Source organism: Crassostrea angulata, chromosome 8 (assembly GCF_025612915.1).
Source record: "Crassostrea angulata isolate pt1a10 chromosome 8, ASM2561291v2, whole genome shotgun sequence".
NCBI classification, from domain to species: domain Eukaryota; kingdom Metazoa; phylum Mollusca; class Bivalvia; order Ostreida; family Ostreidae; genus Magallana; species Magallana angulata.
The window spans coordinates 30533091-30550029 of NC_069118.1; the positions used below are offsets into that span (position 1 = coordinate 30533091).

Sequence of the window (16939 nt, forward strand, 5' to 3'; positions counted from 1 at the left end):
GTATGTAACTCTATAAATGGTTTTTTTTCAGGGTAAACGGATAAGATTACCGTTTTAGTAATCTACATCTAATTTAAGATTTAAATAAGGTCGTCATAGCATACAATGGAGTAAATAATTAAAATAGTGCAAGGCGCAATGCGTGCGCAAATAATTAAATTTGCCGGATGCCTCATATGGACACAATTTAGCTGCAGGTCTATAGCTCCCGGTCTGAAAAAATTCACTGTAGCTCCCAGGTCGACCATCCGAATTTTTTCAGACCGGGAGCTACAGACCTGCAGCTAGGACACAACTGTGATCGGCCGAAGCCGATCACAAAAACGCAGTTCATTTATCTTTAGTTTCATTGAAAAATGTTACCTGTTGCTTTTCGACGCTTGTACGTAATTGTATAAAACGAATACTGGGGCTCCGTAAGAGAGAGAGAGAGAGAGAGAGATGGAGAGAGAGAGAGAGAGTTTTAAGATGCACACATACTTGAATTCAACATTTACTGTCAAATTTTATTATATATCTTTGCATATTAATTATCATTAATTAATGTGCAAATCAAGTTTATCATCAAGTTTATAAAAAAGAAACAGTTTAAATTGCCCACATCCGCCTACATCAATGTAATCGCTGAGTTTTATTTTCCGGTACTCTCACCCCTGCAAATGTGTTCGGAATGTTTTCTTATCGTTGCTCAGTATGTAATAAATCTAGAGGTGCTCGAATGAAATTTCACGAGATTTCATCGAGATTTGTTCAGTTTCTGTGAAATTTCGAGCGGAAGTATAAGTGTTCGGATAGTATTCTCGAAATACGTAAGAACTGGTCGATTTTCATATCATATTCTACTTTGATTTATGTTAAAACATCAACACCTTTTAAGATGTATGTCTTATTTCACCATCTAGCGGTTTGTTAAATTAAACGATGATATTCAGAACAGAGTTATCGTTTGTGTTCAACCACGTGTAGAGTGGTTGATAATATAAACATTGGGTTGCTTAATAAAATCATAACCATGGTTGATGCTTGTTGTACGCAATACCATGTTTTAAAAAAAATAATGGGCGAATGTTTTGCATAAAAACTTAGTGTATCAGGCCATTTTCAAGGAACATTCTGTATAAAATAGTACAGTCTGTTTCACTATTGATGTTATTACTAGGTCAGGCGCGGATCGAAAATTAATTCTTAGGAGGGATCTTTACTATGCATGTTAATTGTCACAACAACAGAGAGAAAACTTTTTGTATTGTCACATTTATTTCTAGAACACATTTTATCCACCAATTAATGAAGGTAAAGTTTAAAATCAATAAACCTCTAGAATTTATATTTGACTACAAGTACCAAGATTCTCTACAATAGACTACAAACAAGGCACGACTTTTACTGCGAAACTAAAAAGGTCAAATAAAACCATGTGGTCTAAAATTTAAATGACAATAACATTCGCAGGGGGTGACTCTGGGTCTTTAAGGGGTTGTTTACTCAGGGTTTGAGTTCTCAAATCCGGATTGTTAAAAAGTTCCATTTCATGAGTAAAATGTGTTTTAAATATAAAAGGTAATTATGAATTGAATTAATATTGACATAACAATCGATATTTTTACTAAAAAAGGGAATGAGGCTCTGACAAAGTTTGCCTTTTAGCAAACAGAGGAAATTCGGACTAAATTTTTCAGATTTTGTTTTCCACTGAAAAATTTTTGGTATTGCTATGATATTTAAAGTTAAGCTTTTATTTGTTAATCAACATAATTTTGCATAATTTCTGTTGGTTTTATCTTGCTTTTTCGTTTAGATAATCGTATGGCACACACTACAAAAAATATTGAAAAGTGCTTAAAAAGGTAAAAAACACCATATCTCAAAATTTTGATCTTTGACCTTATATAAATTTTATGCCGACAGAGAAAGGTACGAAAGCAGAATAGGGCCACATAAAAAATATTTTTATCTCGTAATTACGAGAAAAGATCTCGTTATTACAAGTTAATTATCTCGTTATTACGAGAAAAGATCTCGTAATAACGAGAAAAGATCTCGTTATTACGAGTTAATTATCTCGTTATTACAAGAAAAGATCTCGTTATTACGAGATAATTTTCTCGTTATTACGAGTTAATTTTCTCGTTATTACGAGAAAAGATCTATATAAAATGGTGCGTTTCTGAAAAGGATTCGACTGGATCACACTTTCAGTCTATCTTTTTCATGCCAGAAACGTTGATTAAATTTTGAATAAATATTTAAAAATAACAACGATCATTATTCATTAATTTCTACATATCAAAATGATTGGATTTGACATTTTATCTGATATTAATAAAAGGAAAGAACTTCATGTAATTTTTCTATTCAACTTATATATATTATAATCCCACTCCGAAGTAAATACCAGGTAGTCCTATAGTCGTAAAAACACAATTTTATTAGTTACAGATAACTTTAATGACTATATAGTTTCAGTCATGGATATGGATATACAGGATTTACCCGAAGATAATTGATTTTGTATATTAACATTTTGGAGTCTGAAAACAAATTACACGTATCTTTCTTAATTATTGACAAATAGTTCAATGAATTTATTAATCAATCTGCTTTGCTAATATTTCCGAAATTTCTTTAAAACTGCTTGGTCCGATTTTATATCAATTTATGCGTTTTAAACGATGATTATGCAAAGTAAGTGTTTATTAATAGACATTGCAGTAATTCATACACTTTACATAAAAAGAATAGAATAATGAAACGCGCCATTTTAAAAATAGATCTTTTCTCGTAATAACGAGATAATTATCTCGTAATAACGAGATCTTTTCTCGTAATTACGAGATAATGAACTCGTAATTACGAGATCGTTTCTCGTAATAACGAGATAATTAACTCGTAATAACGAGATAATTAACTCGTAATTACGAGATCTTTTCTCGTAATAACGAGATATTAACTCGTAATAACGAGATAATTAACTCGTAATAACGAGATATTTTCTCGTAATAACGAGATAATTTACTCGTAATAACGAGATCTTTTCTCGTAATTACGAGATAAAAATATTTTTTTAAGTGGCCCTATTCGTCTTTCGTAGAAAGGTCAATATACTTAGTCAAAAATTATACATGTTTAAGCATTATTATCTTTTAGTTTTTTGTTATATGGAATCAAAAATGGGTAGATATTTGAAAACTGATAGAGGAAATTCGGACTAGAATATCTCTCTAAAAATTGTGAATGAAAACTTAATGCTTTGTATCTATTTAATGTCACTATCATTAATAAACTGTATTTCGTTTTTTAAAGAGTTTAGCAATTTGTATTATTTTCACAATTACAAAAATCTCAATCATAGAGTAAAATTTTTATGGATTTTTTTAAGTTTTCAAAAAATATTCAATGGCCATTAACTTAAAAAGTAGGTCATTGACCTACTTTACTGAAAGTGAACAATAACTCTACCATGAAAGGTCTATAACACATTTGGTTTTCCATTATCGTCAGTGGAATTTTTTTTCATTCTGAGTAAACGCGATCCTTAATCTGCTGTTTCTGCACCCGGATTCTTGTTCTTAATGTAGTCCCTGTTTCGCTGATATAAATTTGTTGCAACCATCACATATAATGGCATATATCAAATTGTTGGATTGACATGACATGTCCGAATTTATGCGGAATTGTTTCCCCTGAAGTCAATCGAGCTGCCTTGTTTTAAAAACGGACACGTGTCGCATCGTATGTTTCTACATTTAGATACCGTTTTTTCTGACGTGTGTTTGTAGATGAACAGAGTATCTCCATTATGATTCTTTGGTTGCCTTTACTGTTAATAAACTTGTATTTAAATAAAACTCGAGCCATATCTTCATCTGTTTTGAGAACTCCGTTGAGATGACTGACCACCGGGGCTATTTACGGGTTTCTAGGGTTATGGGTAGTAACAAGCGGTAATATTTTAGTTTCTTTGTTGTTCCGTAAAATTGGTTTAATAAGATCCTGTCTATCTATTTCTCTGGCCTTCATTATTCCGTCATTGATAAGGTTGATAGGGTAATGTTGGTCAGTCAAAAATTGCTTTAATTCGTTGAGACGTCTATTTCTTGTTTCCTCATCAGTGACTATAGTTACTGTTCATATTCTCCTGGCAAGGTTGTAAGGAACGACCTTCTTTATATGTCGTGGATGGGACGATCCAAAATGCAAATATTGATGAGTATCTGTAGTCTTGTAGAAGACATCTGTAGAAATTTTATCGTTTTCCTTTTTGACTAGAACATCTAAAAACGGAATGTTTGTGGAACTTTTTTCTAATGTGAATGTAACGTCTGGATCCAGACCATTAAGAATATTGTACATGTAATTCCGACTCTCCATTATTACATATGATGAAACAATCATCTAGATATCTTTTCCAGTTATTTTTTAGAGTCTGGCTGAATTCTTCACCGAATTCCTCATTTGTCTTTTTATACAGTGTTTCTTTTAAAAATCCTAAACATAATGTAGCGTATGTTGAAGCCATTTTAGTTCCCAAGACTGTACCTTTAATTTGATGAAAGCATTTGCCATTAAACATAAATACATAATTCTTTAAAACCAAATCCGTAGCCTCCAATAAGAACTCCTTTGTAAATCTGTTATCAATGTCTGTTCTGCAATTATTAATCTAGAAAAAGCTGTAAATCCTAGTGAACTGCTTATATTGGTGAACAAGTTGACTACATCCACGCTTACTAGTTCAGCATCAGGATCCACCTATTCCGGGAGATGTCGTAGGAAATCTAAGTCATCCCGGATGAAACTTTAGTTTTTTTTCGATGAATAATTATTGGAGCATATACAGTGAGACAATATCACTGAAACTAGCATATATGGGTAAGTGGTGACCATGGCAGCCATAAAAATGTCTTATACCCAGAAATGTCATAAATGTACAAGAATTAATTGAAAGAAAAAACACGGAAATGAGTAGTTGTGTTAATGATTGGGCGTTTTTGATAATTAACACAAATAAAACTGCCCTGCAGTAGACGTAGAGAAGAGTCAAATCGGTGGATATTTCTTGGCAAAAGTATTTTCAAGTGACACGGTCTACAAATGGAGATAGACGAATATCAAGATAGTGTGAATAGTGTGAATCTAAGTAAACGCAGATTGCAAAGAAATGATAGTGTAATTTGAACACTTGAACTCAAAAGAATCTGGGGGAATAAGCCGAGGCAAAAAACCACATAGGTCCATTAAAAAAACGAACATTTTTTTTCCAACAAATTTCACTTTTGTTACATTTATTAAACATATGTAATCATATACATTCAGTGCTGCCATAACCCACGAAAAGTAACTTCACATTTAATTGTTATCAAGACAACAAAATAGTTATATGCTAATTTGGCAACAAAATGATATAGAAATCGGATGTTTAAATTATATTTTTTCATAGAGTGGGTCATCGTACCATTTTTTAAAGAACGAATATTGATAACACGTATTAACGTCAATCTTTTTCGATTTTCCAAAAAATAGTACGAAAACCCACTCTATGGTTAAAAGTAAGTTTTCTTCTCTTAATTTTTAAGATTGGTCTTTAAATGGCCAAGTCCAGTTGTTTGCGTAATACTGATAACAATACAATCAGCTATATTATACCCTCGAAACAAGCGAATCGGTGGTGTAGTGGAAAGCGAGGAGTTCTTTGAACAAATGTCACTGTAAAAGCGGGTGTTCGAATCGTACGCGTTTTTTGTTGTTGTTTTTTTTCTTTGTTTTTTTTTTATCTTTTTGTTTACATTGTTAAAATGTAATTTTCTTTTTATACTTAATAATATACATTGTTAAAATGTATTTTTCTTTTCTTTTCTAAATAATTAAAAATTTGCTAATAATAACTTTTATAAAATATGAAATGTATGTTTTTCTCTTTAAGATTGCACGATTTCATATTGTAAACAGATGGTTGTTGTGCATGAATGCCATGAATCCATGGTAGACGAAAATTGAATCCATTTAATGTTATGTCGTGCTCAATACCCAACACCAATGTTACCTTCACTTAGCCTTTTGTCGTCAGCAAATTTTAATTACATTAAATAACACAGGAGATGGATTGAGAGAGAATGCCTTGCAACAGAGCTTGTCTTTACACTGAATATATATTTTAGCTCAAGTTGTACGGCTACTTAAAAGAAGGTATGAGTTTTTAAGGTGAAAAACTACATTGCAAAATTTTGTTTGCACCTGTTCTGTGGTTATAACCGTCACATGTTCAGGGGTTGTTAATCTGATTGCTTATTTCCTATATTTATATGGTTATTTTTCCATAAAATGTTATTAAGTTAGCAAGCATTATTTTATATTCATTTTACATATTGAAATCTCGATCACCTTATGAAGAGATCTTTTATTTTAGGGGGAATTAATTAATATCTCTCTTTTCCTTTATCTGACAGACAGAACTACGATTTATTGATATGTGTACAGAAAACATATAGAGCTTTCATGCTGTTCATTTGAATTAATGACAACGGATGAAAGTACTTTTTCCATTTAAGTGTAGAGTCATTTCTAAGTCATTCAATCGTGATTATTTATTTTTATTTAGTTAGAACATAAACAAGTTCAAACGTTTCCATCCAATATCATATATTTGATCTTTTACAATATCAATTTCACTTTTTTATTCTTTTTTCTTTTCTATTGCCATCAAATTTCAAAGAATGTCAACATTGACAACACTGCACAATAACAATTAAACAAGAGGTCCATGGGGCCACATCGCTTACCTGAGCAACAATGGGTGTTCAAAAGATATTGCCTTCCATAGAATAACAAAAAATAAATATTGTAAAACATTTGAATTTTACACTTATTTTTGCCATTGTACCTTCATGGAATACTATTTTACCCAGAATAAGAAAATCCTACGCAAGATATAAAACTAAACATTTGATAGGGGTACACTGTTAACTTCTAATACCTATATTTTCGTTCTGCTCCCCCTCCCCTCACTTTATAAAACGATCAAAATATATGAGAGCATATAGGTACATTTTCCTCCTCAACTACTTACTAGTTATTGTGCTTCTTTAAAAAATATATTATCATAGTTATTGTTTTTTATTTTACAAAATTTTTTTATAGATGTGAAGGAGACAATTGTACTTCAATGCACTCAATTCCTCAAATTAAAAACGTTCAAAAATTTAATTTGTTTAATTAAATGACTGTTGTTTACCTCAGGTAAACTCGTGTGACTTTTATAACCACATTTGATTGATGTATACACTGGCATGAAAAATGTTGTCACGTGGCACCTTAAAGAGCTATTAAAACCAATATTACTGTTTTAACTGGCAAATCACTCTAATTTACCAAGGCCCACCCATTATTTTTATCGTTATAAAAACCAAAGAACTGAAACTGTTTTAACGGCGTCGTTTTTTTTTTTTACTCCTGCATGAAAAATTATCAAAATTGTTGTAGATTTTACATTGTTCATTGTATGAAGAGTAGGCCCCAGAGAGTAGTTATATATACAGCATATCATCCTTTTTTTGTATAAGTATTTAACATACTCTAATTCATGTAAAATTTCTAACGATCAACCCAAATTTCAGCGATACTCGTAGTATTATAAGCAAGATACAGAGCTTACAATTCTGCTAGTTTTGAGTCATATTTTGTTAACATGAGTTTATTACATTCAGCTTAAGATTTTGAACTTGGTAACTCCTATTCAGCATTCAAAATCGAAAAAAAATTATGGTCTCAGATCTGTGTACAAACATAGAATTATGAGCAAGTCTCTGTATCCTGCTTATAATTTGAAACTCAAATATGGTTAGTAAATAGAAATGTAAACAATTAAACATAAGAAACATGCACTTTAACAAATAAAGAGCACAATTTATATTTCAAAATGAATCATGTCTATGTATATACATACATATTTCCGTCAGCGATATTAAGCTCTATTTAAACTGAATAAGCCGAGAAAATGCTGAGCATTATAAACTCTATTTAAACCAAATTAATTCGAGAAAATGCTGAGCATCTCAACAAAACATATTGCATTAATCTCCCATTACGCAAAAGATCATACCAAATTACCGATAGAATGAATTATATTTTATTACTTCTCTAATACATCAGATTTTGCTTAATTTTCGCTGGTAAACATTTAACTGTCTAATTTACCGAAGTCTGTTTGATTTGATACGTAAAAATCACAAAATATAAGCGATAGTTCCCAGGTTACAAAGCAAAAAATAATGAAAACGAAACAAAAATCAAAACAAGCTAACACCACCGTCAAATGTGAAAACTGTCAACGCATTGAAATATTTAGCCTTAATAAACTTCACAAAATCGCCACCAATGTATTTTGCAAGTTTCAAATATTCCCTTCGTACGCGAACTGTTGCACAACAAACAATTTCATCATTGTTCGATCGACCCGTTTATCATTATGTCATTAGAACAAAGAACCTCGTTCTTGAAGTATGGAATACGAGTCTTGGTAAAATTGGTAAGCAAACCAGGGCTGGAGCAAAGTTAAAGCCAGGGTAGATCGGCAATCGTCAATTCCAAATTACGCATTATTTTGCAGCAATATTTACAGCAAACACAAATATACTGGTCCGTAAATTATACTAAATTTTTTAATGAGATTGGCAGATTTATAACTGCCAATTTTTGTTTTGCCCCGGCCCGGTTTTGCCTACCAATTTTACCAAGACTCATGGATACCGAACCCGAAGCTATAAACTGTTTGAAAAACGCCTTTCTTTTATTATTACTCAGATTTGAAACAGAATTGGCCCATAATTTTTGCAAATTATATTTCCTTTCCATAAGGATTATTTATTCTAAATTACATTGTATTTGACTCAGTAGTTCTTGAGAAGAGGATTTTTTTTTTAATTGCACCCCCCCCCTTTTTTTACAGTTTCGTGGTTTTCTCCGCTTTGAATAAAGAGTGGTATTTCATTTTTGCAATTTATATTTGCCTTCCTATAAGAATGCTTTGTGTCAAATTTGGTTGCAATTGCCCAAGCGGTTTTAGAGAAACAGTTCAAAATATAAAAAGTTTACAGACGGACGGACAGACGGACAGACAGACAGACAGACAGACAGAAGGACGTACGGACGACGGACAAAATGTGATCAGAAAAGCTAACTTGAGCTTTCAGCTCAGGTGAGCTAAAAACAGCAAACAATTAAAGTAATCCATTTGGTTATATTTTAAGTCATGTTTTAAATCCGATCGAATATTAATCCATACTAAGTATGATGACATGGCAATTACTTGTATCGTGAATTCATTACAAAATTAATTGTAAATGTGAATAAAACATTTTCATCATTTGTTCATAACTCTTTCACCTGACGACTAGTAAATTGATCACAAATATGACATCGTATGTACAAATGAATCTTTAAAAAATTGAGGTTATAAACATTTGCTCGTAAGTCATGGTGATTTTTTTTTTTTAAATGTACAAAATGTAGCAAACCTAAAAAAAATTAGAAAATAAAACAGTATGTCAAATATGTTAGATATTTGTTTCAATACGGAAAACGTCCGGTGCTCATTACCAACGACAAAACACACCTATAATGAAAGACTACAACACTTGTATTTAAAATTATTAACAGATTCAATTCACATTCCTCTGTTTTAAATACCAGTAATAAGTATGGAATCATAATCGAAATTGACTCAATTATTCTAAAATGTCTTAGCGGAGCACCAATGATATGTACCATCCAATAAATAGATCAATGAATAATCCAATCGTGGAATTGAAGGTAACAATCGTTTGATCGATCTATTGATCAATCAATCCGTCTGATTTTAAGGACATAGCCTTAGATTTCTAAAGCAAATCTGGATATAGATATAAAAATGCTTTTTACTTAGTCTACCGTGTTAAAACAAACTTAATAATGTTAATATCCAAAGAGGTAGTACTCTATCATTTATAAACCCTGTGTTTACGTTAGCAGCGTGACGTCACCGTTGTCAAGATGGGATGTGTTGTCCGATCGTGTGCACCTGACCGTGACGGAGTGTGAAAAATTTCTCTCTGTCGATTTTCTTTTTATCCAGCTCTTCTCCAAGCTTGACTGGGGGCTCCAGGTAAAACTGACCAATAAAAAAATCAGATGCAATTTACAAACAACCCCCTTTTCGACGGGAGTATGAATTATTGGTAATGGAGATTAACTGACCTCCTGTGTCAGTTTAAAGGTTCCCCAGTGGATTCCCAGGGCGTACCTCGCTTTGACATCCTCATATACCTTCACTGCTTCTTCCGGGTCAACGTGCATAGACCTCATAAACAAGCTGAGTTAAAGTGTTGAGAACTACCTTTAATATAATTATATATCTAGCTGTGTTTATGTGAGGTTTGTGATAAAGTGACACAAAAGCTAAATTTCAACACAGCATACGGCACGCATTTACATATCATCGCTGATTACACTAATATATAGAATTAAGAGAAATTATTAACACCTTTTATTCAGAATTGTTTTTAAAATGATTTAATAAAGGGGGCTGGATGGACAACAAACTATCCATCAGATCTGACTTTAAAATTTCAGTTTCATATTTTTATCCATACACTAATTGTTTAGTGAAGAAAAATACCTAGATCTTTCTATATCTTTATAAAGAACTCTTTGACTCAATTTAGTGTATTAGTTGTCATGGCTATCCAGTCCTCTTTATTAATTTAAAAAAGGAAGTATTAATTATCATTCTTTACGAATTTTAACCTTGGATAATATGCGCCAATGGGAATTGCGGCAAAGTCGATTGGACCATATTTTCTGCCAATCTGTTTAAACCCACTGCAGTAACCAGTGTCTCCGGCGAAGTAGAAGCTGTGTCGAGGTCCTTTAACAATCCAGCTACACCACAGCGCCTGGGTACATGTAACCAACAAAATCATATTACATGTAATGATACACGTGTATAGGGTACATGTAACCAAACCAATCATATTACATGTAATGACACAATCATATTACATGTAATGATACACGTGTATAGGGTACATGTAACCAAACCAATCATATTACATGTAATGATACACGTGTATAGGGTACATGTAATCAAACCAATCATATTACATGATATGATACACGTGTATAGGGTACATGTAACCAAACCAATCATATTACATGTAATGACCCACGTATATAGGATACACGTTTAATAGGCATACTAAATGATGTAAACGCTTTACTTGAAAACATTCATCGTACACTTTTATTTTATATAATCTGGCAAATCCGTAATGCAACATGCATTATCGTATACTTTCTATATATCTTGCCACATGAAATTACATACCTTCATTGAATCCCACAAGGTTCGTTCGCAACGATGTTGGCATGGCACACTAGCGAATTTAAAATCGGGTCTCCCGGGGAATTCTGCCTCCTCCCACCACGACAGCTCCACCACATTTTTACAACCTGCGTTGATCATCCATTCCTTCGTTCCCGAAGCAACGAACCACGTGATCTTGTCGTCATATTTGGAATTGAGGCTCTTCACGCTTCCGGGATCTAGATGATCGTAGTGATTGTGGCTAATGATTATTGCGTCTAGGTGGGGCAAGTCTTTAATTTTGCAGGGTGGGGGGCGATATCGTTTTGGTCCTAGAAACTGCACGGGGAAACACCTGTCACTAAACATTGGGTCCGCTAGAATTGTGAGTCCGTCCATCTGTACTAAAACGCTGGCATGGCCTATCCACATGATTTGGATGTCTGATTCCGGCGGGTTTTTTAGTTTCTGGAAATCGGGAGTCTCTACGGGGAGAGTCTTGTCCAATTCCTGTGATAAAACAAATAAAGAAAAAAAGGTTTTTTAAATAAAACAAAAATGAACGTTTTAATTCGGAGCATAACTTTATATGATAATTTTCAACACAGAAAAAAAAATAATGAAATAGTTTAAAATTTTTAAAAGTGACATTCTTGTAAGAAGCCAGTACTTAAGTTCGTGTTCTGTTCTTGTAGACTATAGATTTGGAGTTTTGTTTGCTTCTTTATTGAACGTACCCTTTGATTCGGAATGTTGCTGTGATCTTCACTTCTCGTGAGTTTCAGCATTAATGGTCCCTGTCCTAAGGTGTCTTCATAGGTGTCAAAAGGGTTCTGGTACCCGCCGTTCTTAAATATGGGGCGGATCAAGTCTTCCTCTGTATTGTCCATTTCTTAATTCAAAACATCACTTTAATGCATTGTTTTTGTTTTGTTTTTGTTTTCCATACACTTATATACTCGTATAAACAATAGCACACTGTCTGATTCAGTTTTACAGTATCAAACCTTCTGTGCCAATATATATATCAAGAGAAATTCAACAGATTAACATTTCTGACAGATTAGGTAATACACAATTTTAATTTATAAACTAAAAATCCACTTGCATATGAAATGAATGAAAGCAACACAACTCTTATGCTGAAGTTGTAATCAATGTATTTATTAGCGACCTAGCGCACCGCAATGTCCTTCCTTTTGACAGATGACAAGTTTAACGTACAATGTACATCTATTTATTGTACACAAAACACGGATGTCACAGATAAATACTCTTTGTGAATACACATTGTAAAAGAAATAGAACAATGCATTTGTTATTTATATTTGATTTCATTAGCTAATACAGCTGATAGCTTATTATTCACTTTCAGGTAATGTTAACAGGTAATTAATTTAAGCGATATTCATTAGTTTTTTTATTCACTGTGGTTTTGCCCTGATCTTATTGAAAGACATACAGATGATATAATCAAAAACTCAACTTACCTCAAGATTTTAAAAGGCTTTTAATAATTAGAGACTCCAGAAGAGGATGTTGTATAATAAATAAATTAAATTTCTTCGAGCGATTCCACAGGTGCCTGTGGACAGGACCGTACACTACCCCTCCCCCTTTCTATTATTATTTTTTTTAATTTTAAAATTTCTTTTATTAATTATCGTTAACAGCCCCTTTAATATATATATATATATATATATATATATATATATATATATATATATATATATATATATATATATATATATATATAAACACAAAGAATAAGTCCAATGCTCAAACAATTTTTATCTATAGCGCTTTCGCCCTACCGGGCTCTTCAGTAGATTTAAACACTTTGTTTAAATAAGACTTGCAGGACACTGTTCAATTGTAAACGAAGTTTTTACATAAAAAATCTCTATGAGGTCATAATTGATTTATAATAAACAATGGACATTTATGGCTACTTAATGAAAACCTTCATTCCTCACAGTACAGTAAAATTATTACGTTCGACGACTTTAATGAAGTGTATACACAATACAATTCTCTTAAGATAGTCGGATCACCCATTCAACGTACTGTGTTATCTTGGAGTTGAACGTACATTTACTACAAAAGCTGATCTGTCCCTTCCCCATACCTCGTTTTAAACTAACTACATGTAACTCTCCACTTGCCAAGAAGCCACTTCCTTTCTTTGGTATTTCAGACCTTAACTTACAATTCTTTTACTCTCTTATACTCATACACATAGTCTTAAGTTTTTCCATATAACGCGAACAGACGTCAAAAGAAGGTAAAAAAAACTGCATTTCATTTATCTCTAGTTTCATTGATAAATGTTACCTGTTGCTCTTCGAGAGAAAATTTTAAAAATCAAAGACAACACAGAGTAAAACGTTAGGGCTTTCATTAAATCTTAATCATTACATTTCATTGATAAATGTTACCTGTTGCTTTTTAACGCGTGTACGTAATTGTATAAAACGAATACTGGGACGTTTTCCGGAGAGCTCTGTAAAAGAGAGAGGGAGTGTTAGAATAATATTCGTGTATTAAGATATTTCAGTATGAAATTCCGTGTTTGAAAGCATACCCATTATTTTTTGCTGATAATATACTGTGTATGGACACAGTATATTATCAGCAAAAAATAATGGATATGCTTTCAAACACGGAATTTTATACTGATTCAGAAATATCTGAAAACCAGGACAAAGCAATCCATAAAAAAAAATTTAAAAAAACTGCTGCTCAAACATTCCTCTACTTTAACAGATAAGAAGAAAGAATTTGTCACTGAGTTTGAATATAAAGAAAGTTCCTTCTATGGGTAACCAAAAGTTCACAAATCAAAAACAATCAAAGAAGCTATACAAAAACAGAATTCTGAATACATTACTTGTGAACATTCCGCAGATTTAACATTCCGTCCTAGTGTTGGACGACCTGCAGCACCCACCCAACAACTCAGCAATTTATTGGATATCATTTTGAAACCACTATGTCAAAATGTTAAAAGTTTCATCCGGGATGACTTAGATTTCCTACGACATCTACCGGAACAAGTGGATCCTGATGCTGAACTAGTAAGCTTGGATGTAATCAACTTGTACACCAATATAGGCAGTACACTAGAACTTACAGCTTTGAATTTCTGGATTGATAATTGCAGAACGGACATTGATAACAGATTTACAAAGGAGTTTTTATTGGAGGCTACGGACTGGATTTTAAAGAATAATGAATCTACGTTTAATGGCAAATACTTTCATCAAATTAAAGGTACAGCCATGGGAAGTTAAATGGCCCCAACATACGTTACATTATGCTTAGGATTTTTAGAAGAAACACTGTATAAAAAGACAAATGAGGAATTCGGTGGATAATTCAGCCAGACTCTGAAAAATAACTGGAAAAGATATCTAGAAGATTGTTTCATCATATGGAATGAAGGAGACTCGGAATTACAAAGGTTGAAAAATATTCTTAATGGTCTGGATCCAGACATTACATTCACATTAGATAAAAGTTGTTCTAGTCAAGAAGAAAAACGAAAAAATTTCCACAGATATCTCCTACAAGAGTACAGATACTCATTAATATTTGCATTTTGTATCGTCCCATTCATGACATGTAAAGAGGGTCATTCCTTACAACCTTGCCAGGAGAATATGTACTATAGTCAGTGATGAGGAAACAGGAAATCAACGTCTCAACGAATTAAAACAATTTTTGACTGACCAACAATACCCTATCAATCTTATCAATGACGGAATAATGAAGGCCAAAGAAATAGACAGGATCTTATTAATCCAATTTTACGGAACAACAAGGAAACTAAAATATTACCGCTTGTTACTACCTATAACTCTAGAAATCAAGGGGCCCGTTTTACAAAGCATACTTAGGACAAAGTTATATCTCAGGAAAGAACTTTTTCCTAAGTTTATTACTTATCCGTTTCACAATTCCAGTCTTATCTTATGAAATTTCTAAGTAATGTCTTAACTTTAAGACATGTAAATCGATGTCTTAGGAACAAACTTAACATGGCGACAGTTTATGTTTTATATTGAAATGAATTATATGCACATTCAAGTTGAACAAAAATACCAGAATACACGTATCATTAAGACCTTTTTCACTTTACCTCTAAACTGATTACTTTAGGACTATCAAAACATACATATATTTCTTAAATAATTTCTTTGGTGAAGATTTTTTTTAAATTATCTGGTCGCTCGCGCAGATGGACAGCAGGTATAGTATACAATTATTTAATGCTTGAGCAGTCAATAGACCAGAATATTTTTCCCGAGGTGCAGGGAACAGCTCAGTATGATCTATTGCCCGAGGCCAACGGCCGAGGGCAATAGATCATACTGAGCTGTTCCCTGCACCAAGGGAAAAATTCTGGTCTATTGACTGTTCAAGCATTAAATAATTGTTTTATTACCTAATTCCTTCTTAAGTTTTTCTGGGTTTACAATTTTCATATTGCAGATGGTTTTCGTGCCATTGTGCAATGTATTAAGATTTTTTTTCATTTTTTACATGCCCAAAACCTGTTGCATGCATTACAACATCTCAATTTAATAAAAGTTTACACAAAGAAGGGGGAGTCTTCAACGCATTAGATTTTAAATAGTCTTTTACCTTATATGAGGCTTTAAAACTGTTGATTAGTTGATTATTTGATACTCCATTTTGAATTTGGTTTCACCAAGTACTAAAAACAGCGTCTATGTAAAGGAATATACATTCCCCGAGAACTATCGAAAGGATGTAACATTAACATACCCGCGTTCTGAAATACGTTGCCGGTCCAATAGATCGCAGTCTATTGACCGGCGGTCCAATAGATCACAGTCTATTGACCGGCGGTCCAATAGATCGCGGTCTATTGACCGGCAGTTCAAAATAGACGCAAATATTTAATTTGTAATAAAACAACAAAATATCTTTGATTAGGTAATAATTGTAGTTAGTGCACAGATGAAATTATTCTTGCGCAAGAATCACTTATATATTCAACAGAAATAAATACTAAAAAAATACTCAATTATATAATGACTGAATGATTTGTCCTATCCCTCCACGAAATAAACTTTTTTTTCGGGAGAAATTTTAGATGTTTTCTTTGAGGGGTGGGTGGGTTGTTCATTTGATTTTTTGTTCTGTGTTGGGGGGTGAGGGTAGTAGTAACCGGGAAGTGGTTCAGAAATGTCGGTGCTAAATTAAAGTTCATAGGAATGTTGTTTCATTCAGAAATTGTTGCATTTTATCCTCGTTTCTTCTCTCCGCCGAGATACATTCATTTGCGATGTTTTCTTTTAGTTAAAAAAACCCCCACATTTATATATCAACCATTGCAAAAAAAAAACACTGATTACATTAGACTTAGTCAAAAAGTTTCACATCTCTCCATTTTAAATGCTACTTGTCACTACATGTGATGACTGTATTTCGTTTGGAATATACAGTGTGATAAAAGTAAAATCATAAAAATTTAGATATCTCAACGAACCTTTTAATTTAGGTTTACGCATATCTGTATATGTTTACACGGATTATACAATGAACCAAACTAGACAATGAAATGCACTCGAT

General features: G+C 32.6%; 1 protein-coding gene across 2 annotated transcripts; it reads right to left on the reverse strand.

Annotated features, from left to right (window-relative positions):
* Positions 1–6580: 6580 nt before the first annotated feature.
* Positions 6581–14299, reverse strand: LOC128159350 (N-acyl-phosphatidylethanolamine-hydrolyzing phospholipase D-like). 2 transcript variants are annotated; one of them, XM_052822409.1, is made up of 7 exons: positions 14229–14299; positions 13777–13841; positions 12076–12230; positions 11360–11848; positions 10780–10928; positions 10231–10345; positions 6581–10144 (listed from the first exon to the last, which is right to left on the reverse strand). In XM_052822409.1, the coding sequence occupies exons 3-7, from the start codon at positions 12226–12228 to the stop codon at positions 10022–10024; spliced, it is 1029 nt and encodes a 342-aa protein (XP_052678369.1). In that variant the 5' UTR covers positions 12229–12230; positions 13777–13841; positions 14229–14299; the 3' UTR covers positions 6581–10021. The 2 variants fall into 2 exon arrangements, with proteins under 2 accessions (XP_052678369.1, XP_052678370.1); XM_052822410.1 differs by lacking the exons at positions 13777–13841; positions 14229–14299 and having other exon boundaries at positions 12076–12343.
* Positions 14300–16939: the final 2640 nt, after the last annotated feature.